Here is a 27,455-nt window from a genome sequence, read left to right as displayed (position 1 = left end):
CGCTGATATGAATGCCTTGGAGCCCACTTGTCATGGTAGGCAATTAATTCAAATAAAAAAGATCTATCTGTCTCCGTGTTAACAGATGGGTTTACGCTGTCTGACATAGTTGCAACACGGATAGCTATGTTACTGTGTACATTGCTCAATAAAAAATTCGTTGATAGTGTTCTGTACATCCAATAACGAAGAGGAAACTTTAGGGACATGGAATGAGGCAAGGTTCACGTTAAAGAAACGGATGAAACACTTAGAACTTTACTCCATGCACTGCATAAAACAATAAACTGTATCACACTGAAGAGCCAAAGAAACTGGTATAGGCATGCGTATTCAAATACGAGATATGTAAATGGGACGTTTCTCTGCCTCGTGATGACTGGGTGTTGTATGATGTTCTTAGGTTAGTTAGGTTTAAGTAGTTCTAAGTTCTAGGGGACTGATGACCATAGATGTTAAGTCCCATAGCGCTCAGAGCCGTGCTCATAGTGCTCAGGCTTTCAGTCCTGAGACTGGTTTGATGCAGCTCTCCATGCTACTCTATCCTGTGCAAGCTTCTTCATCTCCCAGTACCTACTGCAACCTACATCCTTCTGAATCTGCTTAGTGTATTCATCTCTTGGTCTCCCTCTACGATTTTTACCTACACGCTGACCTCCAGTACCAAATTGGTAATCCCTTGATGCCTCAGAACATGTCCTACCAACCGATCTCTTCTTGTAGTCAAGATGTGCCGCAAACTCCTCTTCTCCCCAATTCTATTCAATACCTCCTCATTAGTTATGTGATCTACCCATCTAATCTTCAGCATTCATCTGTAGCACCACATTTCGAAAGTTTCTATTCTCTTCTTGGCTAAACTATTTATCGTCCATGTTTCACTTCCATACATGGCTACACTCCATACAAATACTTTCAGAAACGACTTCGTGACACTTAAATCTATACTCGATGTTAGCAAATTTCTCTTCTTCAGAAACGCTTTCCTTGGCATTGCCATTCTACATTTTATAGCCTCTCTACTTTGACCATCATCAGTTATTTTGCTCCCCAAATAGCAAAACTCCTTTACTACTTTAAGTGTCTCATTTCTTAATCCAATTCCCTCAGCATCACCCGACTTAATTCGACTACATTCCATTATCTTCGTTTCGCTTTTGTTGATGTTCATCTTATATCCTCCTTTCAAGACACAGTCCATTCCGTTCAACTGCTCTTCCAAGTCCTTTGCTGTCTCTGACAGAATTACAATGTTATCGGCGAACCACAAAGTTTTTATTTCTTCTCCATGGATTTTAATACCTACTCCGAACTTTTCTTTTGTTTCCTTTACTGCTTGCTCAATATACAGATTGAATAATATCGGGGAGAGGCTACAAGCCTGTCTCACTCCCTTCCCAACCAATCCGTCCGTAGAATTGCATCTGAGACTGGTTTGAAACGTTCCAGCACGCAGAAAATACTGACAAAGAGTCTACAAATGTTTCCATTCAAAATTCAAACGCACCAGGCCATACCAGTACGTGCTCTGCAACAAAGGGTTGCCTTTGCTAATCAGATGCTCACAATGATTGATAGTGAAGGATTTGATGTTGGCTGCATCTGGTTTACAGATGAAGCACACTTCCACCTGAATGGATACGCGAATAAGCAGAACTGGCGATTTTGGGGTTCCGAAAAGCCATATTGGTGTGAAGCGAAACCCCTGTGTTCTCCTAACGATACTGTGTGGGCTGCAGTATGCAGCAGAGGCATTATTGGCCCTTTTTTCATTCGAGAAACGGTCACTGGTGCACGTTACGTTGCAATTTTGGAACAATTTATCGCCACACAGCAAGCGTTAGAGGATCGACGAGGTACTGAATGGTTTATGCAGGATGGAGCCCGACCACATCGGACCGAATAAGTGTTTGGCTTTCTTGAAGAATACTTCGGGAATCGAGTCATTGCTTTGGAATATCCCAAATTTACTGGTGCAGGCATGGATTGGCCTCCATATTCGCCGGATTTGACTCCATCTGACTTTTTTTGTGGGGCACAGTGAAAGACATGGTCTACCGAAAGCATCCCGCCACGCTGGACGAGCTTGAATCGGCGATCTCTGTGACATGTGAATCCATTTCGGTTGAGACACTAAGAACTGTGATGTGCTGAAGTCTAAAATTCACCAGCTTAAATTCACAGTCATTATTTAAAGGTTATAAGTGAGCGACAATTTTATTGAGAAGTTAGTCACATTGTATTATTGGTAGGTTACAAAATTTTACTTTTGGGAGGTTACACTGAATGTGAATGATATAATTAATTATATTTTTTATTATTGGTAGGTTACGCAATTTTTCTGTTGGTAGGTGCGACAAATTAGGCACCAAGAACCATAAGGACAAAAAGCACACCGTCGTCGACTCCACGTTTAAGTGAATATAGAGAAACCAATGGTACAGCTTTTAGGGAATGTTCATGTACACAATGTGAGGCTTCAGTACAGGTAAACCAGACCTATTGTAAGATAAACAGATGTCACAAGCGTGGATAAATGCAACACTCTCACAATCGACGAAGTTGTGCTTTATGGTTCTCAGCGCCTCAAATGGATCACTGTATCGTAAAACCCAAAACTTAATATACCATATCTCATTCAGAAGCTCACAAAATAGATTTTCCTATCAGTATAACTTGGAGCCCACCTTCCGACTAGCGAGGCGAGATGCCGCAGGGGCGCTCTCGGGCAAAGCTGGGCCCTCAACGCCACCTCCGAAAATCGAGAGGCTGGAACGGGCACACCTACAAATTTAATCATGCATTCTTCCAATGAGACTGCATGCGCTATCCTCCCATGGTATTGTAATTCCGATGGCCAACAGTGTATTTTAATGAAATCTTGAAATACGGTATTTATTATGACACCAGCAGTGAAAACGCTATTGACGTCTGCTTTGGCCAAGCTGTGTGTTTCTTCGTCCTGATTTTCACTTCCGTAGGATGGAGCTACAGGAGTTCCTCAGCGAGTCGTATTCCTAGCACGTGGACGGTAGTAAAGGGAGCGAAGCACGCGACCTGCCGCGGCTGATGACGAGTGGGTTTCCGCTTCGGAAGACTTACGATTTCGTGTAGGTTTTCGTTCTTATTTATTTATGGAACGCTGGAATTACCTGTAGCATTCTGCATACGTATGAATTGGTGCATTATTTGCTGCGGCAGGAAGTTCAGCTCTGAGAGTAGTTCCATACGTGGTCAGTAAACGTACTTTTGTTGTGAAGTGTTACTTCATATTGCCTTCACTGTTCTCTCACCTGTTCCTCGATTCTGAAGTATACTGTGCCGCGTTCGACACCACTACCTAATTTGGCACTGCCAGGCCTAAGCCAGAGGTCGGTTACATTTCCTGGAGCCTTGTGGGCTGATATCTCTCGTCCCGGAAGCCTTTATCTGCGTGCACTAGGGACACGGAAGTGGTCTGTCAGCCGGCGCGCGGATCCACGAAGAAAGGCAGTTACTCGCTCGCTCTGGAGGAGCATTGCCGGAAATTACGAATGCATCTAAATCAACAGCTGCATTAACATGGAATTTCTGCAAACCATAGTTAACGCCTTTCAGATCGTTCATCGAACACCTTCACAATAATTCTGTTACTCCACTCTCGAACAGAGCGTGGAAAAAACGAACACCTATATCTTTCCGTGTGAGCTCTGATTTCCCTTATTTTATTACGATGATCGTTTCTCCCTATGTATCGCGGCGTCAAGAATACATTTTCACATTCGGAGGAGAAAGATGGTGATCGGAATTTCATGAGACGATCCTCCTCCAGCGATAAACGCTGTTGTTTGAATGATGCCCACCCCAAATCGTGTATCATGTACGTCACCTTCTCTCCCCATTCCTAGATACTATAAACTCGCTAACCTTCTTTGAATTTTCTCGATGTTCTTCGTTAATCCTACCTGGTAACGATCCCACACCACACAGCACTACTCCAAAAGGGGACGGACAACCGTAGTGTAGGCAGTCTCTTCAGTGCATCTGTTGCATCTTCTAAGTGTTCTGCCAACAAAACGAAGTCTTTCATTGGCATTCTACACAAAATTTTCTTTATGTTCTTTCCAATTAAAGTTGTTCGGAACTGTCATTCCTCAGTACACTACTGGCCATTAAAAATGCTACATCACGAAGATGACGTGCTACAGACGCGAAATTTAACCGACAGGAAGAAGATGCTGTAATATGTGAATGATTAGCATTTCAGAGCATTCACACAAGGTTGGCGCCGTTGGCGACACCTACAACGTGCTGACATGAGGAAAGTTTCCAACTGATTTGTCATGCACAAACAGCAGTTGGCCGCCGTTGCCTGGTGAAACGTTGTTGTGATGCCTCGTATAAGGAGGAGAAATGCATACCATCACGTTACCGATTTTGATAAGGGTCGGATTGTAGCTTATCGCGATTTCGGTTTATCGTATCGCGACATTGCTGCTCGCGTTGGTTGAGATCCAATGACTGTCAGCAGAATATGGAATCGGTGGGTTCAGGAGGGTAATACGGAACGCCGTGCTGGATCCCAAAGGCCTCTTATCACTAGCAGTCGAGATGACAGGCATCTTATCCGCATGGCTGTAACGGATCGTGCAGCCACGTCTCGATCCCTAAGTCAACAGATGGGGACGTTTGCAAGACGACAACCATCTACACGGACAGTTCGACGACGTTTGCTGCAACATGGACCATCAGCTCGGAAACCACGGCTGTGATTACCCTTGACGCTGCATCACAGACAGGAGCGCCTGCGATGGCGTACTCAACAACGAACCTGGATGCAGGAATGGCAAAACGTCACTTTTTCGGATGAATACAGGTTCTGTTTACGGAATCATGATAGTCGCATCCGTGTCTGGCGACATCGCGGTGAACGCACATTGGAAGCATGTGTTCGTGATCTCCATACTGGCGTATCACCCGGCGTGATGGTATGGCGTGCCATTGGCTACACTTCTCGGTCACCTCTTACTCGCATTGACAGCACGTTGAACAGTGGACGTTACATTTCAGATGTGTTACGACCAGTGACTCTACCGTTCATCCGACCAGTGCTAAACCCTACATTTCAGCAGCATAATGCACGATCGCATGTTGCAGGTCCTGTACGGGCCTTTCTGGATACAGAAAATGTGCAACTGTTGCCCTGACCAGCACATTCTCCAGATCTCTCACCAATTGAAAACGTCTTGTCAATGGTGGCCGAGCAACTGGCTCGTCACAATACGCCAGTCACTACTCTTGATGAACTGTGGTATCGTGTTGAAGCTGCATGGGCAGCTGCACCTGTACACGCCATCCAAGCTCTGTTTGACTCAATGCATAGGCGTAACAAAGCCGTTATTACGGCCAGAGGTGGTTGTTCTGGGTACTGATTTCTCAGGATCTATGCACGCAAATTGCGTGAAAATATAATCACATGTCAATTCTAGTATAATATATTTGTCCAATGAATACCTATTTATCATCAGAATTTCTTTTTGGTGTAGCAATTTTAATGGCCAGTAGTATATTTAGTTGGGTTATGGCCTTCAGAGGTGATTGATGTACCGTGGAACAGAAGTTTAGCGGATTCCTTTTAGCACTCATGTCGATGACCTTACACTTCTCTTTATTTAGGTACAATTGACAATTTTCGCACCATTCAAACATTTAAATCGTTTTGCAATTAGTTTTTATCTTCTGACGACCTGACTAGATGAGTCTGCAAACAACCTAAGACTGCTGCTCAGATTGTCTCCTAAATCGTTTATATACTTATAGATAAGAAACAGTAGAAGCCTATAACACTACACTGGGGTGCGCTACAAATCACTTCTATTTTACTCGACGGCTTTCTGCCAGTTACTACTAACTGTGGCCCCTCTGACAGGAAACCACGAGTCCAGTCGCAGGACTGAGAGTATATGCCGTATATCTGATTACGTGCGGCTCGAGAGGTACTGTGTCGATAAAAGCCTGCTTCATATCGACGTTACTGATATGGGGCTGTCATTTAGTGGATTACTTCCATTGCCTTTCTTGAATATTTGGGTGCGTTCGCAAGTTTCCAGTCCTTGGGTACGGTTGTTTCTATGAGCGAGCGTTTATATATGAGCGTTAAGTATGGAGCTATCGCATCAGCATAGTCTGAAAGGAACGTAATTAGTATACAGTCTGGACCAGAAGGGTTTCTTTAATTAAGTGATTTAAGTGTCTTCACTACTCCGAGGATATCTGCTTCTAAGTTACTCATGTTGGCAGCTGTTCCCGATTCGCATTCTGGAATATTTAGTTCGTCTTCTCTGGTGAAGGCATTTCGGAAGGCTGTGTTTAATAATTCTGCTTTGGTAGCACTGTTTCGGTAGTATTTTCATTGCTATCGCGCAGAGAAGCCTTTGATTGTGTCTTGCCGCTATCATACTTCACTTACTACCAGAATGGCTTTGGAATTTCTGACAGATTTCGAGACAAGGTTTCGTTGTGGAAACAATGCAATTTGTTTATAGGACTAACCGCGCACACCGAGCACTCGGGGGTCAGCTGTATTGTGGATTCTGGAGGTGGCGCACCCTGGGCTTACGGCGGTGGTTGTATTGTGTCAGAGCAAGTCGGACTCACGGAGAGAATTCTGGATGTAGTACACGTATGCTCAAAATGAAAACAGGTACTGTTGTTTGGTGTGGCTTTATCATCATTTTCTACTTACCACTTACAAACTGTGCGCCGATTGACTACGTTCAAGCCGGACGGTGTGGCCGAGCCGTTCTCGGCGCTACAGTCTGGAACCACGCGACCGCTACGGTCGCAGGTTCGAATCCTGCCTCGGGCATGGATGTGTGTGATGTCCTTAGGTTAGTTAGGTTAAAGTAGTTCTAAGTTCTGGTGGAGTGATGACCTCAGATGTTAAGTCCCATAGCGCTCAGAGCCATTTGAACCATTTGAACTACGTTAGAACTATGCTCATGTATTTGGCCATACCCTGGGTTCGTGTGAGTTTGTACAAGGTGTAACTTTGTATCAGCGAACGGCGTTAACAGACAGTTATCCGATTAACTTACTCTCTTTATATCCATCTGAGTGCTCACTTCATATTTGTTGTATAGCGATGGGTTTTGTATGACTACTGGTTATTGGTGCATAACCGGCATCTAGTACACCTATACTGTATGGCTGCGCTAAGAAGCGATGGTTTCCTGTTTCTAATACTAAGTTGTTTCAGAGTAGGCTGAGGCATTTCCTTATACTTGTATAAGCTGGAGTGGAGTGATGTTCGTACGCCGAAGTACATCTTACGACAGAAAGAGCACCGGAGATCCAACGGGCTGTGCCAGGGAAGTTACCGTTGTCCTCGTGGTTCTACGTAAATTCAGTTTTCGCACCAATCTGTTTGTGAATTGTTAAAGTGATCATATGCCTTTCCGAAATACAGTTAAATAGAAATATTATTATATTTTAAATCAATGTAGTGTCCATTTTAATGAGTTCGATTAGAGAGCGTTTCTGTAAATATTTCATTTTCAAAGCTGAATAAGACTTGGAAGTACTTGTTCCACTGGTCGTTATGCTTATGCATAATTTCTTGTTATCGTAAATGCTGTAGAATTTTATTGAGTCAGAGTATTTAAAACATTTTACTGTCCTCAATTTTATTTTAGTTTTTACGACAGGTTGACCGTTCAAACAAAACTGCATTTTTGTATTGACCTTGAATGAAGTTATTAATAGATGAATAGGTGATCAAATGTTAACCTGAACTCAATCAATCAACTCCACCCTTTTATCCAGTCCACCCAATCCAGCACGCTACAATACGTGTCAGTTTTCCTGGTGGAAATGAAGGCTAATAGTGAGCAGACACGTCTTCTCAACTATGTCTTCGAGTACATTTTCATTTATTCCTTTCAGTGTTTACAGATTTGCCACAGTAGGTTTTTCAAATTTATAATGTAGGTCGAAAGGCAGACGCGCAGAACACATGGCAAACTAATGCCGGCCTATTTTGTGCTCGCATATGGGGACCTAAAAGCACATTTACAAAGTAAAGTCACGTGAACAATCTTTAGCAAGTTGGTTAACACCAGTAGTGAGAATATATTCACCAATAACTGTTTTAGCTGCTTACACGTTTTTGCAGGTCCTGTATGTCCTATATTACACGTGATGCAACTAGTTGCTCAAGGAACAGGAAGAGACACGGGTGAAAAATTAATTTTACGTTATTTGGTTCTATAACTTAACGCACATCTCTTATCATCCTGTAAAGTGAACAAGATTGTTAAATGTTGCCACCTTAGTGTTACTTGGGAGGACAAAAGATGTTGAGAAATATTCTAAGATATAAAATTACACAAAATTACTTTGCAAAATAAAACACTTTCTTAATGAAGTACGGTAAAGGAATGCTTTACATTCGGAGCACCTCTCATTTATCAGACTCGAACGCCCCACTTCCCTGTACTATGATCTGCTTCTTTTTTTCGGTAGCGAGTTTTAGCATGTGTAAAACACATTTGTATCTTTTGGCCAATTTTCCTCTTCCTCGGCACTAGTATGTCCAATAATGGTGTTTCTTCTTTCATTTGCGACATTTTCTGTCTTTCATAAATAACATTGTTTGCTTTGTGAAGAGTCGGTGCAAGGTCCAAGCGACATAAGCGGCCGCTTTGGGTACCAAGCTGAGGAGCGCGCCAAGTACAAAAGATTTTACGATTTTAACAAGCACCCAGCTAAAGACAGCTAATGCCGAAAGGATTGGGACGGGGGAGGGAGGGTGGGCGTGAGGCGAAAAATTATGTGTTGCTTGTACGGAAAAATGACTGGAACTAGGTTCTGTACTTATACTCATTGTATGGTTCTGGAATGGCTAAATAATTATCTTTGTTCCCAGCGCATTTTCATCTAAGAAAAAGTAACAAATGACATAGTAGTTATTGAAGCCGTCATGCATGTCTTAAAAACTACAAAACGATGAACACAGTAAAACTGTAACGACTGTCAGTTGCTCATATACGCATAAGGCCCCCCCCCCCCCCTCTCCTCCAGTTGCTCATATATGTATGAAATGTAGTTTCAAATTTGATACATCTAAAAACGCACTATTTTGAGGAAGTAAAAGCAACTATTACTTCTTTTTTTATAGAATTGGAATCAGACGACTATTAAAACCTGTTGAACACTGCCTGAGAAGGAAATAAGCCTAAATCAACGACACTGACCCTTTCTTCGTAAAGTCATTTTCAACTACTGGAAGACCAATTGTTTCCGGTTGCTCTTCGCGCATACTGTTGACGTGAATATCCTTGAGAAGGATCCCATAGAAGCCCAGGTGAATGTCTCCATAACGTAATATTGCTCCCATTGGCGGATGTTGCAAGTTTCGAGCGGTCGTCCGCCTGGATGACGGTGTATCTGGATACGAGCGTCAACAAGCAGAATTCTTCCGACCAGGCGACACGATTCCATTGATCCGCCGTCCGATCTCGATGATCCCGTGCCCACTGTAATGGTAACTGACGATATTGTTGGGTCAACATGAGAACACGAAGGGGTCCTCTGCTGTGGACCACCATGTTCAACACTGTACGCTGAAGTTCCTGCTCCAAAACACTTGTGTCTGCGACAGCACTGTGTTCTGTTGTCAGATCAGCCGCAGATCGCCGCCTATCTTGCTTTAGAGAGCACGCAAGCCTCCGATCCCTGCGTTCTGTGATGACGTATGGGCCTCCTACTTCTTGTCGCCTGATCATGGTTTCTACATTCTTTAACCACTTTTCGAAGATGATCACGACAGTAGCACGCGAACAGCCGACCACCTTCGTCGTTTCCGGGATCCTCGCTTCCAGACACAGATCCACAACAATTTGGCTTTTGTTAAAGTCACTTAAGCCGGTGGTATTTCGCATTTGCGCCACTTATCGCCACTAGAATGATTCCCCATTCGTCTCTGCTCCGCTCATATACTTCTCTTTCCGCGTCACGTGCCCGCAGTGCCACCAGACAGCTTACAACTTCACGGTGGGCTGTCGTCATAATGTTTTGCCTCATCACTGTACGTGGAAGGAAGCTACACTATGTGTACAAATGTATCCGGACACCCCCAAAAACATACGTTTTTCGTACTAGGTGCATTTTGCTGCCACCTACAGCGAGGTACTACGTATCAGTGACCTCTTTAGTTATTAGACATCGTGAGAGAGCGCTACGCGGAATTCACGGATTTCCAACGTGGTCATGTGATTGGGTGTCACTTGTGTCATACGTCTCAAGCGAGATTTCCACACTCCTCAACACCCCTAGGTCCACTGTTTCCGATGTGATAGTGAAGTGGAGACGTGAAGGAACACGTACAGCACAAAAGCGTACAGGACGACCTCGTCTGTTGACTGACAGATCACCGACAATTGAAGAGCATCGTAATGTATAATAGGCAGACATCTATCCAGACCATCACACAAGAATTCCAAACTGCATCAGGCTCCACCGCAAGTTCTATGACAGTTAGGCGACAGGTGAGAAAACTTGGATTCCATGGTCGAGCAGCTGCACATAAGCCACACATCACGCCGGTAAATGCCAAACGAAGCCTCGCTTGGTGTAAGGAGCGTAACGTTGGACGACTGAGGGGAAGAGCTTTGTGTGGAGTGACGAACCACGGTACACAATGTGGCGATCCGATGGGTATCGATGGCTATCCGATGGGTATCGAGATTGCCCGGTGAACGTCATCTGCCAGCGCATGTAGTACCAACAGTAATATTCGGAGGCGGTGGTGTTATGGTGTGGTATTGTTTTTCATGGAGGGGAGCTTGTACCCCTTGTTTTGCCTGGCACTATTACAGCACAGGCCTACACTGATGTTTTAAGCACCTTTTTGCTTCCCACTGTTGAAGAGCAATTCGGGAATGGTGACTGCATATTTCAAGACGATCGAGCACCTGATCATAATGCACGACCTTTGGCGGAGTGGTTACACGACAATAACATTCCTGGAATGAACTGGCCTGCACAGAGTTCTGACCTGAATCCTATAGAACACTTTGGGATGTTTTGGAACGGCGACTTCGTGCCAGGCCTCACTGACCGACATCGATACCTATCCTCAGAGGAGCATCCGTGAAGAATGGGCTGCCTTTCCCCAAGAAACCTTTCAGCACCTGATTGAACGTATGCCTGCAAGAGTGGAAGCTGTCATCAAGGCTAAGGGTGAGCCAGCACCATATTGAATTCCAGCATCACCGATGGAGGGCACCACGAACGTGTAAGTCATTTTCAGCCAGATGTCCGGATACTTTTGATCACATACTGTATGTATTTGTTGTCACTTCTAGGAAGGTACGAATTTTAACAGTAAACCACACCTGATAAAAAAGGCAGTCTTGTAGTATGCGATGCACTTCGTTGAATCTTCTGTGTCAGTCCCACCTGATACGGGGCCAGATTGATATGAAATATTTAAATATCGGTCGTAGAAGAGCTTCCTGAGCTACCTTTTCCTGAGGATTCTTCCAATGACACAGGCTGGCATCTGCTTTATCTTCAATTAGTTTTACGTAATCGTGTCACTTTAATCGCTCCGTTCTCATACACATAGACAATCAATCGATGTGACTGCGTCCTCAATATTATGCTATCTCGTATTCATGTAACAGTGCGTCTTACCACCTATTTATGCACATTGAGCCATTGTTGAGGGTCAACTACCAATCCCTGTACCAAGCGTCAATCCTGTATATGTCTTCCTGAATTTCATTACCATACAGGTTTGCTGCTTCATCCGCAAGCAGCCTCATGGAATTTACGAAGTTATCCACTTAATTATTTGTATACACTGTGTAAAGTAATAGTCCTCTGACACTCCCTTCGTGTGCGCACAAAGTTACTTCTAAGTCTCAAGATTTCTCACCGTTCACTAGGAAATATTCGCTCCTCCACTGACCGTTGAGAATGACACTCTGTACACCCTCGTATTTTGCTCCCTAAGCAGCAGTGCTGCTACAAGACGAGTAAGTTCTGTGGCGTACTGTATACAGAAGCGTATGACATCAGATTCTGTAGCCTTTCCTCTGCTGAGCGTTTCCAGTCAAATCTAGATATGATTCTACAAGCTTGCTTCCATCAGGAACTGCGTGCTCCACAGCCGTATTAATAAGATTCAACACAGAAGGAAGGGTAGCATTGGTCGTAATTAAAAGAAAAAATAAATAAAACAAACAAACGGATAACCGTGAACGACGTGAGATAGGACGTTCATATTCGCAGGACGCTTATAATAGCATGTTCTGTAGATATGATTAGCATTTGAACCATGTCGGCCTGAGGGTTCAAGGACAACACCGATATCACGACGCAACGACGCCTACCGGTAAAATATGCTTTCGGCTCTCGTTGTCGCTATAAATCGAAGGTAATGGATCAGTGTGAGTTGAGCAGACGTGCAGGATGCCTCGCCGCAGACGTATCCACGATCCGTACCGTCGAATTAGTGAGACTGAAAGAGGGCACATTACTGGCGTGAGGGAATGTGATGCATCCATCCGGAAAATTGCTGCTCGTGTGGGACAAAGTGTTTCAGCAGTGCAACGAGTGTATGCAGAGTGGTTGACGGAAGATCGTAGAACACGACGAGATGGGCCAGGTCACACCAACCAGACCACACCCCGAGAAGATCGACACCTCGTCCGAATGACATTGCAGGATAGATCTTCTTTCTCCGCGGCTCTGACGCAACAGTGGAACAATGTAGTACATCGTAAACTATCAGAGGTCACAAACCGTCGCCCTCTATTACGACGTCGTCCACTTCTCCACCTACCTTTGATGAATGTTCAGAAACATGCTAAATGACAATGGTGTAGTACGACGTCAAACATGACAGGAATGACGTCATATAGTTGAAGACAGTAACTGTTCTCGGAAGAACAGGTACAATTGATGACCGTGCAGCTTCTCTAAAATAAATGATAATTAATTGAAACCCTCAGCTGCCGATAGGTGTTGTTGATATACCTCGATGGGGACAGCTGAAATTGCGTGTCCCGACCGGGACTCGAACCCGGGATCTCCTGCCCTAATGGCCGACGCTCTATCCGTCTGAGCCCCCGAGGACAACGGGCAACCTGTGCGTTTTTTCTCTTACAGGAATCGTCACCTTAGTTGGCGCGAGTAACGAGTGGATGGCCAATATATCTGTTAGGAACATTAGGTATGTAGATTGTGGACAGTTGGGAATGTGGGTCTCACCGGGAGGCGTGCAAGGCATAAGTCCCTGCAGTCGCGTTATTCATCTGTGTGTCCTCGGGGGCTCGGATGGATAGAGCGTCGGCCATGAAGGCAGGAGATCCCGGGTTCGAGTCCCGGTCGGGACACGCAATTTCAGCTGTCCCCATCAAGTTATATCCACAACACCTGTCGGTAGCTGAGGGCTTCAATTAATTATCATTCACATCGTATAGTGTTTTCGGTGAATCCAGATTCTATTTGTTTGAAAATGGTGGTCGCATTTTGGTTCGCCGCAGACAGGGGAAGCGTCATCGCAGTGATTGCATTCGCACAAGGCGTACAGCGCCAAGACAAGGCCTTACAGTTTGCGGTGCTGTTGGGTACAATCGCAAATCACAGTTGATGCGTGTCCACGGAACTGTGGCCAGCGTGACCTACGTGAAAGACATTTTGCTGCCTGTAGCCATACTCTTACTGCACTACACCCTCGTTTCCATTTTTCAGCAAGACAAGGCACGACCTCATGTTGCTGCACGAACGAGTGCCTTCTTGATGGATGGATGGATGGATGGAGAGGGTTTTAAGGGCGCACGACGGCGAGGTCTTCAATGCCCACTCAATAACAGATTGAGACGTGTGTCAAGAAAAGACTCATAACAATAAGATAAAACAGAACATAAGACACAGAAAAAATATGTGCCTACCCACACCGAAGCGAGGGACGAAGCATGTCGCTATCGTTAAAACATGGACAACCCAGGAAGAAAGTGGTAGAGGAAGCTAAAACAATATAGCAGATGGAAGTGGCTGGCTCACCGCAAGGAAAATGGGAGGAGCCAGCCACTCTGCAATACACTAAAACCTCCAGCCTAAAAGTTTAGGCCAGAGTCCAGACACATCACAAAAATAGTCAGAGGAGCTAGCCTTTTGCATTGGCCCACCAGATCACGAGACTTGCCGCCAGTCTAAAATGTGTGGGATATGGTCAAACGACAGGTGCAGTACTGTAACCCAATGCCCACCACCAGAGATGAACTTTGGAACCATGTGAATGCAGTACGGGTGACTATACTACAGAGCGCCATTCGCGCCTTATACGAGTCGTTGCCATCACGCGTGGCACAAGTTACGCTACTGGCCATTAAAATTGCTACACCAAGAAGAAATCCAGATGATAAACGGGTATTCATTGGACAAATATATTATACTAGAACTGACATGTGATAACATTTTCACGCAATTTTGGTGCATAGATCCTGAGAAATCAGTACCCAGAACAACCACCTCTGGCCGTAATAACGGCCTTGATACGCCTGGGCATTGAGTCAAACAGAACTTGGATGGCGTGTACAGGAACAGCTGCCCATGCAACTTCAACACGATACCACAGTTCATCAAGAGTAGTGACTGGCGTATTGTGACAAGCCAGTTGCTCGGCCACCATTGACCAGACGTTTTCAATTGGTGAGAGATCTGCAGAACGTGCTGGCCAGGGCAGCAGTCGAACATTTTCTGCATCCAGAAAGGCCCGTACAGGACCTGCAACATGCGGTCGTGCATTATCCTGCTGAAATGTAGGGTTTCGCAGGGATCCAATGAAGGGTAGAGCCTCGGGTCGTAACACATCTGAAATGTAATGTCCACTGTTCAAAGTGCCGACAATGCGAACAAGAGGTGACCGAGACGTGTAACCAATGGCACCCCATACCATCACGCCGGGTGATACGCCAGTATGGCGATGACGAATACACGCTTCCAATGTGCGTTCACCGCGATGTCGCCAGACACGGATGCGACCATCACGATACTGTAAACAGAACCTGGATCCATCCGAAAAAAATGACGTTTTGCCATTCGTGCACCCAGGTTCGTCGTTGAGTACACCATCGCAGGTGTTCCTGTCTGTGATGGAGCGTCAAGGGTAACCGCAGCCATGGTCTCCGAGCTGATAGTCCATGCTGCTGGCAACGTCGTCGAACTGTTCGTGCAGACGGTTGTTGTCTTGCAAACGTCCCCATCTGTTAACTCAGGGATCGAGACGTGGCTGCACGATCCTTTAAAGCCATGCGGATAAGATGCCTGTCATCTCGACTGCTAGTAATACGAGGCCTTTGGAATCCAGCATGGCGTTGCGTATTACCCTCCTGAACCCACCAATTCCATATTCTGCTAACAGTCATCGGATCTCGACCAACGCGAGCAGCAATGTTGCGATACGATAAACCGCAATCGCGATAAGCTACATTCCGACCTTTATCAAAGTCGGAAACGTGATGGTACGCATTTCTCCTCCTTACACGAGGCATCACAACAACGTTTCACGAGGCAACGCCGGTCAGCTGCTGTTTGTGTATGAGAGATCGGTTGGAAACTTTCCTCATGTCGGCACGTTGTAGGCGCCAACATTGTGTGAATGCTCTGAAAAGCTAATCATTTGCATATCACAGCATATTCTTCGTGTCGGTTAAATTTCGCGTCTGTAGCACGTCATCTTCGTGGTGTAGTAACTTCTATGGCCAGTAGTGTATCAGGGCCCATGGCAGACCCTGTGACTACTAGGCAACAGGACACATGCTCAACAGAAGTGACTGAAATGTTAATCATTTCTGCAGAACATGCTAACGTACCTATCTTGCGAATATGAACTTCCTTTCTCTAGTCGCTCAAGGCTTCATGTTTTTTTCTGAACGTTACTGTAAAATCGCACTTAGGACAAACTTGCCATTAAAGATAAACAGTTTACTGAGGTTGCTGCTTATATTTACATCCCGCTAAACTCATTATGTTGACATTCCGACAGTTTATTTGAGATGAGTCATCATGGCTTCCATGTAACTACGCTGAAGACAGCTACACATTAGCTGAAATCAGTCTGCAATAAATAGATTAAAATTAACGACCGATACTTTCCTTCCTCCTATCTTGGATTAAGTTAGTATGATATATAACCTGACGTTGCGAGCTACCTCCCATTTTGACATAACTCTTCTGGGGAGGTAAACGCAAGCAAAGATGATCCGCAGTGCTTAAAGATACTGACATTTCGTCTGAAATTTGAAGAAACAGTTGACTAATCAGACTGGTCAGTTTAGCGACGAGCGTGGGTGGGCGACCAGGCTACAACAGGGGTGAGAAAGAAGGCAATTAGCCTTTGTACAGCTATTTTACGGAGGGGATTTTCTGACGCCACGGCTCACAAAGCTGTCCTGCAGTGCTTGAGAGCGACTGGAATCAAATATATGTTCTCATTCTGCGACCATCAAAATTTTCACATGAGTTTTTTTCCTTCACACGGCATGATCAAGATAGTCCAACAACAGAATTTTGGGCCTATACAGAACCATTCCAACAGCGTTCTTCCCGCCCACGGTTCGCAGAAGGAACATCAAGTTGAGAAATGGAACTGGTGTGGTGTGATCCTCTGCTACACACTGTACAGTGCGGCCCCTACAAACATAGATGTAAGTAGCTACTAGTTCGGGAGAATAACATGGGGTGTACAGCTGGACAGAGGGCTTTGAAAAGATGTGGAAGTAAGTATTCGCGGAAACAGAAGTTCGCACTAGCATGTTATGCTGAATGTTGTTGCTGGCTTCCAATGATTGTTTTCTGCATTAAAAGCAACATTTCATTGTTTTAGTTTCAGGTATTTACGAGGTAACGAGTCTCTGAAGCAGGTACTCTTATCCCCGTGTGATGGAAGAAAAAAGTGTTCAGGTCAGCGAGTTGAAAGAAAGCAGACAAGAAGACTCACTGGCAAAGCCATCTGATGATCACGCCAAACCCAGTGAACAAGATGAAGCGGTCACCACCTTACAGGATGGCATCAGGTAGGCAGACTATGGGTATTGCTTGCAAAATTTAGCACACGACATAAAAAGGTAGTTGTAATCAGAGCAGTGCCGTGATGAGTTGTGAGCCATGGCTGGCTCATGCTATGCGTTGGATTAAACCTTGGTTGCTATTCTGCATTCAGTCTTCCGCGGTTATTGCGATTATTCTGTTACCCTCTTTTTGGACAATCTTTGGCCTGGCGCTTATAGTTTCCAGCTTTGCTGTGTGCGGGCAGTTGGGCAGTTGGCGTGGAGCAGCGAGGAAATCTCCGCAGCATGTAGTTTGGCCGGGCCCGCTGGTGGCCTCTATGTGGTGTCAGAATATGTGGTACTTTTCCCATTGCTACGAGGTTCGTGGCTCACCGATCCTGGACATGAAAGCTGAGTTTGACTTAATCTACCAGCAAGTCATGACTGTTCACATTGTGTCGTTTGGAGTTCGTTGTCGGCTGTTGGGATATTCCTGCGAGCTACAATGTGTGTTTTTAAGTTGGCAAATTTTAGCCACCCTCTGGTGGCGTTTAACTGTACTCGGTTATTTTAACTAAAGCGCACCAGAGGAATCTTCTGCCTTGTGGAAGTTAACGTTCCGGCTACCTGCCCTAGCCGTTGATGTAAATTCAGGCAGTGTATTTTCCTCATTGTGTTGTCGCTGTCCAGCATGGTGTGTAGTTTGACAGCTCAACGCATAATTGGTTGTGGGCGCCAACACCTTCTACGTTGTTCCATTGAACTCCCTGTTGTGTGATGGTCGGGTGAAGCGGAGGTTATCCTGTAAGTGGGTCCGTTGACTGTCTGTCGGTTGGGTTGTCGTCGGATCGACAATAGTTGGGCCGGCTGCCTGTCTCACCTAAGTGAGCATTTGTGTTTGAATTCCAGGCCGACCCTCGGAACTTCTGAGCGCCCTTGGGTGTACTGCCTTTTCTTGTTTGTTCTTGTTGTTTGCACTTGTATGGCTTCTAGCAGATTTGTAGATTAAGATTGTTTTGCCCTTAAGGCGTCAGATGGTTTGGGCCTTCAGCATAATTTAAGAACTGTTTTATGTAAAGCCATTGGTATTTTTTTTAAACCACTGATATTGAGTTTTAAGTAACGGGCCTTCAGCCGATTTTGAATTTAAGTTGTTTGCTCTTAATGTATCAGATTCTTTGGCCCTCAGCCTAATTAAGGAACTGTTTTTAGATAAGACTTTGCTTTTTAAATTTCTGATTTTGGTTGAGCTTTAAGTTATTGGCTGTCAGCCGTTTTTAAATTAAAGTGGTGTTGGCATGAGATTGTACGGAGCATTCAGCCGGTAAGTAAGCTCCAAAACATATGCTGACTTTTGAAAAATTCGGCGACCCAATCATCGGGTAAAGTGATGTTGAATGTTTTTGGGAATACCACCATGTGGTGTTGACAGATTACGCTCTAAAAGTCAAACTTGCATACATTAAACATAGTCTCACAATGTTATGGGTGTCTGTCAAGGTGATGTGTCATTTAAGCTGTTCAAGGGCGTGGTTTGCTCCACGAAAACTCCCCAGCTCATCCAGAACATTTAAAGCAAGTTGCCAATCGTCGCACCACTTTGGAATATTTTCAAGATTCGACAATATTTCTACAGCTTCTTTAGCATAGTATTTCATTGCAAATAATTCCATTATCTGAACAAGTTTGAGCTTACAATTAACAGTGTCTGTCAGGTCGCTAATGTGCAACATGAACATTAAGCGTCCCTACATACTTCCCTGGGACACGCCTCAAGTTACGTCAACAACTACCGACGTCTCTCCAGACGACGTAACACCCTGGGACTTTCCTAGCCAGAAATCCTTAATACAGTACCACATTACACTTGATATCCCGTACGATCATACTTTCGATAATATACGTAGATGTGGTACTGAGTCAAACGTTATTTGGAAGTGGAGAGATACTACGTCTCACTGACTGCCTTTATTCATAGCTTCCCAGCAGTCACGTGAGAACACAATAAATCTCTTTTCGAAAGGTCTACGTTTGCGGAATCTGCGCTGGCTGGCAGGGAGAAGGCCCTTGTGTTTGAGATACGTCGTTAAGTTCGAGCTCGCCATATGCTCCAAAATGAAAAGCGTCCCCTGGCATACACTTCACAGTGATACCGAGAGAACATGTACATATGTAGAAATTCAACAAATAATTTCATTGGACCGTCCATCTTTCGAGCTACTTGATCTGCCTTCTTCCGTTTAATTCTGTCTACATTCTTACTTCTTACAACATAGGCTGTTCTCTGGTGCGTTAATTTATTTTTCTGTGTCTGTTAGTGTTTGTTTGGTCCAATAGATTTATATTTGGACTGTTGCGTCAACATGGCTGTGTATGGCGGCAATTGCAGATTAAGTGTAATTTTTTCGGTTTGTGTTTTCTACACTCGGACGAGCTGAAGGTTTCTCAAAATAACAATCTTGAACGTGGGTGGAGTTCAGCAACCGTATTGAAGGTTTGATGGAGGATAGATGTGCCAACCGGTTGCACAAATTTTATTGCATTTCCCTGGTTTTTGTACCAACTAAGACGACGATGATGATGATGTTTGGATTGTGGGGCGCTCAACTGCGCGGTTATCAGCGCCCGTACGATTTTACCATCTTTCCTCAGTCCAACATCGCCACTTGCACGAATGATGATGAAATGATGAGGAAGACACAAATACCCAGTCATTTCGAGGGAGGTGAAAATCCCTGACTCCGCCGGGAATCGAATCCGGACCCCGTGCTCGGGAAGCGAGAACGCGACCCCGAGGCCACGAGCTGCAGATTGTACCAATTAAGGGCATCTTCATCAGAATGAGCTATAGTTACCTATAAAAAATATTAATCAACATATCAGAATAACAAATATGCATAACGTACATAGGTTCCATCGAGAGGTAATAAAACAATATAAACTGAAGTGCAGAAGTCCAATCAATAAAAGTTATCTTGTAAAGTCAGTGTTAAAAGCATAAGCAAATCAAACAACTAGGGCTAGTATCAGACGCAGTAACAGCACTGCAGGATGGTAACAGCGCAATGCGCCCCACTTTTGGGGCGCGATTGCCGTAGAGTGGCACGCGAGAAAAAAACTATGTTACAAATGAAAATAATTACCACAACAGAACTATGTAAATAACGGACATATAATAATATATAATAAATGAAAGATACAAGAAATGCTGCACGTTGAAACAACAGTTCTTACACGACATCTGTCGAGTGCATAATGCATTAAAGTGTTCAAAATGAGTAGAATTAACACAGCAGGAATAGCAGCCATGGAATACAATAAAAACCATTAAAAAAAGAGGAAAACTATGTTTCAGAACTGTCTGTGTAAAGACCGACAACCAAGGAACGGCAGTAATCGCTAAAATAAATTCGTAGTTAAGTCTGCTGTAAACGAACAGAATGTCATCATGTACCTAGAATGTAACTGAAAAGGTACATAAACAAAGCAATAAATTTTTGAAAAATCTTTCCTTCAAAGAATTAGCGAAGATGCCTGCCACTGGGCTGCTCACTGACAAGCAGTCAGGTTGTTTCTACATTTTACCATTAAATTCAAAGTAGTTGTATTTCTGCACTGTTTCTAGCTAACAATGAGTAACAAACACCTTTTTTAAAGGTGTTCTTTACGTTACTAAAGCACAAATGTAAGGTTATAGATGCATATCTCGCTAGGGGTAAGATAGATACTGCCTACAGGAAAACTAAAGAGACCTTTGGAGAAAAGAGACCCACTTGTATGAATATCAAAAGCTCAGATAGAAACCCAGTTCTAAGAAAAAGAAGAGAAAGCAGAAAGGTGGAAGGAGTATATAGAGGGTCTATACAAGGGCCATCTACTTGAAGACAATATTATGGAAATGGAAGAGGACGTAGATGAAGATGAAATGGGAGATATGATACTGCGTGAAGAGTTTGACAGAGCACTGAAAGACCTAAGTGGAAACAAGGCCCCGGGAGTAGACAACATTCCATTAGAACTACTGACGGCCTTGGGAGAGCTAGTCCTGACAAAACTCTACCATCTAGTGAGCAAGATGTGTGAGAAAGGTGAAATACCACCAGACTTCAAGAAGAATACAATAATTCCAATCCCAAAAAAGCAGGTGTCGACAGATGTGAAAATTACCGAACTATCAGTTTAATGAGTCACGGCTGCAAAATACTAACGCGAATTCTTTACAGACGGATGGAATAATTGGTAGAAGCTGATCTCTGGGAAGATCACTTTGGATTCCGTAGAAATGTTGGAACACGTAAGGCAATACTGACCCTACGACTTATCTTAGAAGATAGATTAAGGAAAGGCAAACCTACGTTTTTAGCATTTGTGGACTTAGAGAAAGCTATTGCAATGTTGACTGGAATGCTCTCTTTCAAATTCTGAAGGTGGCAGGGGTAAAATACAGGGAGCGAATGGCTATTTACAATTTGTACAGAAACCACATGGCAGTTCCAAGAGTCGAGGGGTATGAAAGGGAAGCACTGGTTGGGAAGGGAGTGACACAGGTTTGAAGCCTATCCCCAATGTTATTAAATCTGTATATTCAGCAAGCAGTAAGGAAAACAAAAGAAAAATTCGGAGTGGAAATTAAAATCCATGGAGAAGAAATAAAAACTTTGAGGTTCGCTGATGACATTGTAATTCTATCAGAGGCAGCAAAGGACTTGGAATAGCAGCTGAACGGAATGGACAGTGTCTTGAAAAGAGGATATAAGATGGACATCAACAAAAGCTAAACGAGGATAATGGAAAGTAGACGAATTAAATCGGGTGATGCTGAGGGAAATAGATTAGGAAATGAGACACTTAATGTAGTAAAGAAGTTTTGCTGTTTGGGGAGCAAAATAACTGATGGTGGTCGAAGTACAGAGGACATAAAATGTAGGCTGGCAATGGCAAGGAAAGCGTTTCGGAAGAAGAGAAATGTGTTAACATCGAGTTAAATGTCAGGAAGTCGTTTCTGAAAGTATTTGTATGGAGTGTAGCCATGTATGGAAGTGAAACGTGGATGATAAATAGTTGGACAAGAAGAGAATAGAAGCTTTCGAAATGTGGTGCTACAAAAGAATGTTGAAGGTTAGATGGGTAGATCACAAAACTAATGAGGAGGTATTAAGTAGAGTTGTGGAGAAGAGAAATTTGTGGCACAACTTGACTAGAAGAAGGGATCGGTTGGTAGGACCTATGCTAAGGCATCAAGGGATCACCAATTTAGTATTGGTGGGCAGCGTGGAGGGTAAAACTCGTTGAGGGAGACCAAGAGATGAATACACTAAACAGATTCAGAAGGATGTAAGTTGCAGTAGGTACTGGGAGATGAAGGAGCTTGCACAGGATGGAGTTACATGGAGAGCTGCATCAAGTCAGTCTCTGGACTGAAGACCACAACAACAACATGTTATTCTTTATGATGTTGATGATTGTTTGAACTGGTGTACGTGAGTAGCATTTACTTGTGCGCATGTAATCGTAAATGCAAACCTGGGAATGTGAACTGACAACCTAAGTGCGCTATTGAGCACAACGCCACATCACGTACATGAAATTGAAGATAATACTTTGTGTGTGTGTGTGAAAACCGATCTCATTCATAAGCAAATAAATAAGCAAACCAATAATTTCACGCCCAGCAGGCTTGGTCAGTGCAAAATGTTTGAAAAAAAAAATCATAACTGTATTTAAAGAGTATTGTAATGTCGACCATTATAAGAAAACACACGAAAATTTCTGCAGTGACATATGACTCTGGTAAAGTAAAGAAAATGGCAAAACCTACATTGCGCAAAGGTAACGAACAGTCAAGTATTATGTATCTCACCTGCACAGTAATACTCCGAATCGGCTATATATGAAAAAAACTGCTAAAAACAAACTACAGTTGGTCCATCTTGACACAGAATGACAAAGAAACACATGACAAACTCTAAGTCGAACTTATCAAAGTAAACAATTACAGACTAATACGAAAATTCATTTAATCTGATAACTTCCACGGTTCACCAAATTAACTCAGGTGATCAGTTCAATAGAATAATTATCAAAAAGTCGACTGTGACGAGGGTGAAATGGACCAACAATACAAGTCTACAAAAACAAACTTTTTACCTCATCAAATAATACCTTGTTCTTCATTTCAAAAGCCTTTCTTCGTCCTTATGCTATCGAGCAATTGTTGTGATTCATCATTCTTCCTCGTAATAAATCTGCAAGTCACATAGCTCCAAAAATGCGACCATGCATTACACTGTATACTCAACGAAAAAAAAATCCGACTGCTGCAAATTACAGCTGTCCATTACCGGCTGTCAAAGATTCTATGACTCCACAGTGCTGCCAACACAGACACAGATACTGTTGCCTAACAACTGTTTCTCTGGCCGCAGTTCTTCGAATATATCATTTTCCTTTACAAATATTAACACATCCAACAACATCACCAAAAAATAGCCATCTTACACCGGTACATTGCTGTTCAAATTGGTAATATCGAATGAAAACTATTTTATATCTTGACCGCATTCTAAGGTCTTAATTTGATTTACTAGAGGCTGGTTTTTAGTGACTGAGTAAATATTTTGAAATACGAACGACATTTTTATATTGTCGTTAAGAAATTTTGCCAAATTATGATTAGCATTGTTCGTACTATTCGTGATTGGTCGAACTGGATGAAGCAATCATATGTACTTTGGACTGTGAGTGCAATTTTGGGGCGTGTGAATTCATGTTAACTATCTGTTTTTTTATGGAATGCTTCGAGGAAATGCTTAGCGGCGCCAGTAAATGATTTAATTTCTTTTCGTAATGCAGGAATTGGGTTCACGTTAGATCCTGAAATGCTGTTTCTTCAAAAAACTTTAAAGTCTTTGTTACATGTCCGCGCTTAATGACAATAACTGAAGCATTACGCTTGTCTGATTTCGAATTGAGGGCTTCATTTTTTTAAGTTTGGCATTAATGTTTTTAATCACTTATAGAGTGAACGCGTTGTCTAGGGGTAGTGCCTCTCATTAGTAATGAAAACGTCCTCGGTCTTAAATTTCGAATAAAAACCACCAGCAAAGGAGGCCAAAGACTTGCGGCTAACAAGTCACCCTCGTTCTGCCAACGGCCTTGTCGAAGAGGGCAGATGAGCAGACAGAGGTTCAGAGCAAGCTCTTGCCCTCGGAGTAGAAAAATGCCCCGGAAAAATGAAAAATGGAATAATCACCAATGATCAACGGCATGAGAATGCAGATGGCAACCATTGCATTAAATACACATAACGTGTGTCCACAGGACATGTAGCCTGAAACTAAAAGTGTCTTGATGATCTTTCCATTGGCAAACGATTACGCACTAGTTCCCCATTCGGATCTCCGTGTGGCGATTGCCAAAGGAAGGTGATCATGCGAAAAAATTAAATAAACAACGAAAGGGTAACGTTCTACGAATCGATGTGTGAAATGTAAGGAGTCTGTACGTTGTAGGAAAGCTAGAAAATCTGAACAGGGAGCTGTTAAGGATCAGTCTAAATATGGTGATGCTCAGTGAAGCGAAGTGGGAAGAAGGCAAGGATTTCAGGTCAGACGAATTTAACGTAATAACAATTGCAGCAGAAAATGGTATTAACGGGAGTAGGATTCGCTATGAATAGGAAGGTAGAGCAGAGAGTGAGTTATTGTGAACAGTTCCGTGATAGGGTTGGTCTCATCAGAATCGACAACAAACAAACACCGACAACAAAAGTTCAGGTATACATGCCAACGTCGCAAACAGAAGATGAAGAGACAGAGAAATTTAGGACATGAAAAACTAATAGTAATGGAAGACTTCAGCACGGTGGTACGGCAATGAGTGGAAGAAGGGGTTATGTGAGAATACGGGTTTAGCTGGCCGCTGTGGCTGAGCGGTTCTAGGCGCTTCCGTCCGGAACCGCGCTGCTGTTACGGTCGCAGGTTTGAATCCTGCTCGGGCGTGGATGTGTGTAATGTCCTTAGGTTATTTAGATTTAAGTAGTTCTAAGTCTAGGGGACTGATGACCTCAGATGTTAAGACCCATAGTTCTTAGAGCCATTTGAACCATTTTGAATACGGGTTTGGTAATAGAAATCAGAGAGAAGGAAGGCTAATTGAGTTTTCCAATAAATTTCAGCTTGTAATAACAAACACTCTGTCCAAGAATCAAGAGAGGAGTAGGCGTATTTGGTAAAGGCCTGCAGACACAGTAATGTTTCAGTTACATTACGCCAAGGTCAGCTGGAAATTACGAAATCAGGTATTGTATTATAATGTCTAGCGAGGAACTGATATAGACTGAGATCACAATTTAATAATCATGAAAGGTAGGGTGAAGTTTAAGAGAGTAGTCACGAAGAATCGAAGAAATGGGCTACGAAAGTACTAAGGAATGAAGACATCGTACGCTTTAAGTTCTCTGAGTCTATAGACATTGCAATACAGAGTACCTCAGCAGGCCGTTCATTTAGAGGCCAATGGACATATTCCAAAAGAGTTATCACAGACGTTGGAGAGAAAAACATAGGTGCGAGTGAAGTAACTGCGAGAAAAACCTGGGTAAAAGAAGAACTACTTAGTGATCGACGAAAGGCAAAAGTACACAAATTTTCAGGGAACTTCAAGAACAGAGAAATACAAGTTACTAACGAATGAAATAAACAGGAAGCTAAGCGAAATGGCTGCATGAAAAATGTGAAGTAATAGAAACAGAAATAATTGACTGAAGGGCTGACTCGCCATACAGAAAAGTCGAAACAAACTTAGGCGAAATTAAAAGCAAGAGTGGTAACATGAAGAGTGCAATGGGAATGCCACTGTTAAATGTGGAAGGGCGAATAGGTGGAAGCACTAAACCGAAGGCCTCTATGATGAAGAGAGCTTGTCTGGTGACGTGACAGAAGAAGAAACAGGAGACAATAAGGAAGAGATACGGGATCCAGTATTAGAAACGGAATTTTAAAAGGCTTTGGAAGACTTAAAATCAAATGAGGCAGAAGGGATGGGTAACATTCCTTCGGTATTTTTAAAATCGTTTGGGCATTGGCAACACCCAAACGACTATTCACGTTGGTGCGCAGGATGTGTGACACTGGATAAATGCCATCAGATTTTCGGAAAAACATCGTCCATGCAGTTCCGAAGATTGCAGCAGCCGAAAAGTGCGAGTTATCGCACAATCAGCTTAAAAGTTCATACATCATAGTCGCTGACAAGAATAATATACAGAGGAAGTGATAATAAAACTGGGGGTCAGTTAGATGACCATTAGTTTGGCTTTAGGAAAAGGAAAGGCACTGCAGAAGTAGCTCTGACGTTGCTGCTGATAATCAAAGCAAGACTGAAGAAAATTTAAGACATGGCCATAAGATATGTCAACCTTGAAAAGGCTTTCTACAATGTAAATTGGTGCATGATGTTCGACATTCTGAGAAAAATGGGGGCAAGGTATAGGGAAAGACGGGTGATATACGATATGTACAAGAATCAATAGGGAACAATAAGGGTGGAAGATCAAGTACGAAGTGTTCGAATTGAAAAGGGTGAAAGATAGGGATGTATTCTTCCGCCACTACTGTTCAGTTTATACATCGAAGAAGCAATGAGGGAAACAAAGGAAAGGTTCCAGAGGGGGATTAAAATTCAACGTGAAAGGATATCAACGATAGGTTTTGCTGTTGACGTTGCTATCCTCTGTGAAAGTGGGGACGTATTACAGGAACTATGTGCTGAATGTGGCTTGAGAGTAAGTCGAAGTAAATAGTGAGAAGTAGCAGAAATGAGAATAGAGAGAAACTTCACATCAGGATCAATGGTGCGAAGTATATGAAGCTAAGGAATTCTGCTACTTATGCAGCGAGGAGGGTACAGGAAGCAGACTAGCGCAGGCAAAAAGGGCATTTCAGGCCAGGAGAAGTCTGCTAGTATCAAACATAGGCCTTAACTTGAAGAAGAAGTTTCTGACAATGTATGGTGGTGAAACATGTACTGTGAGAAGACCGGAAAAGAGCAGGATCGAAGCATCTGAGATGTAGTGCTACGGGAGAATGTTGAAATTTAGGTGGACTGATAAGGTAAGAAACGAGGAGGTTCTCCACAGAATCGAAGACGAAAGGAATATGTCAAAAACACTGACAAGAAAAAGGAACAGGATGGCAGGACCTGTGTCAAGATATTCGGGAAATACTTCCATAGTACTAGAGGGAGCTGTAGAGGGTAAAAGTTGTAGAGAAAGACAGAGATTGGAATGCATACAGAAATAACTGAGGCCGTAGATTTCAAATGCTACTCTGAGATGAGAAGCTTGGTACAGGAGATGAATTCATAGCGTGCTGCATCAAAGCGTGCGGAAGACTGATACCTCAAAAAAGAAGTCGT

The 27,455-nt window shown here is 43.4% G+C and overlaps 1 protein-coding gene across 5 annotated transcripts in view; it reads left to right on the top strand.

Moving 5' to 3' along the window:
- LOC124551098 (caspase-1-like) overlaps positions 1–27,455 on the top strand; it is a 118,296-nt gene that overhangs the window by 25,813 nt on the left and 65,028 nt on the right. The window contains exons 2-3 of one of the 5 annotated variants that reach the window (XM_047126048.1): positions 6,525–6,682; positions 16,883–17,066. The exons of 1 other annotated variant lie outside the window; for it this stretch is intronic. In XM_047126048.1, coding sequence (XP_046982004.1) covers positions 16,933–17,066 — 134 coding nt within the window. In that variant the 5' untranslated portion in view covers positions 6,525–6,682; positions 16,883–16,932. Of the gene's footprint in view, positions 1–6,524; positions 6,683–16,751; positions 16,770–16,876; positions 17,067–27,455 lie in introns of those variants that run through there. 3 more of the 5 variants (XM_047126057.1, XM_047126041.1, XM_047126032.1) reach the window with 3 other exon arrangements.

This window comes from Schistocerca americana, chromosome 1 (genome assembly GCF_021461395.2).
Source record: "Schistocerca americana isolate TAMUIC-IGC-003095 chromosome 1, iqSchAmer2.1, whole genome shotgun sequence".
Classification (NCBI taxonomy): domain Eukaryota; kingdom Metazoa; phylum Arthropoda; class Insecta; order Orthoptera; family Acrididae; genus Schistocerca; species Schistocerca americana.
This window is presented reverse-complemented; position numbering and strand designations above follow the sequence as displayed.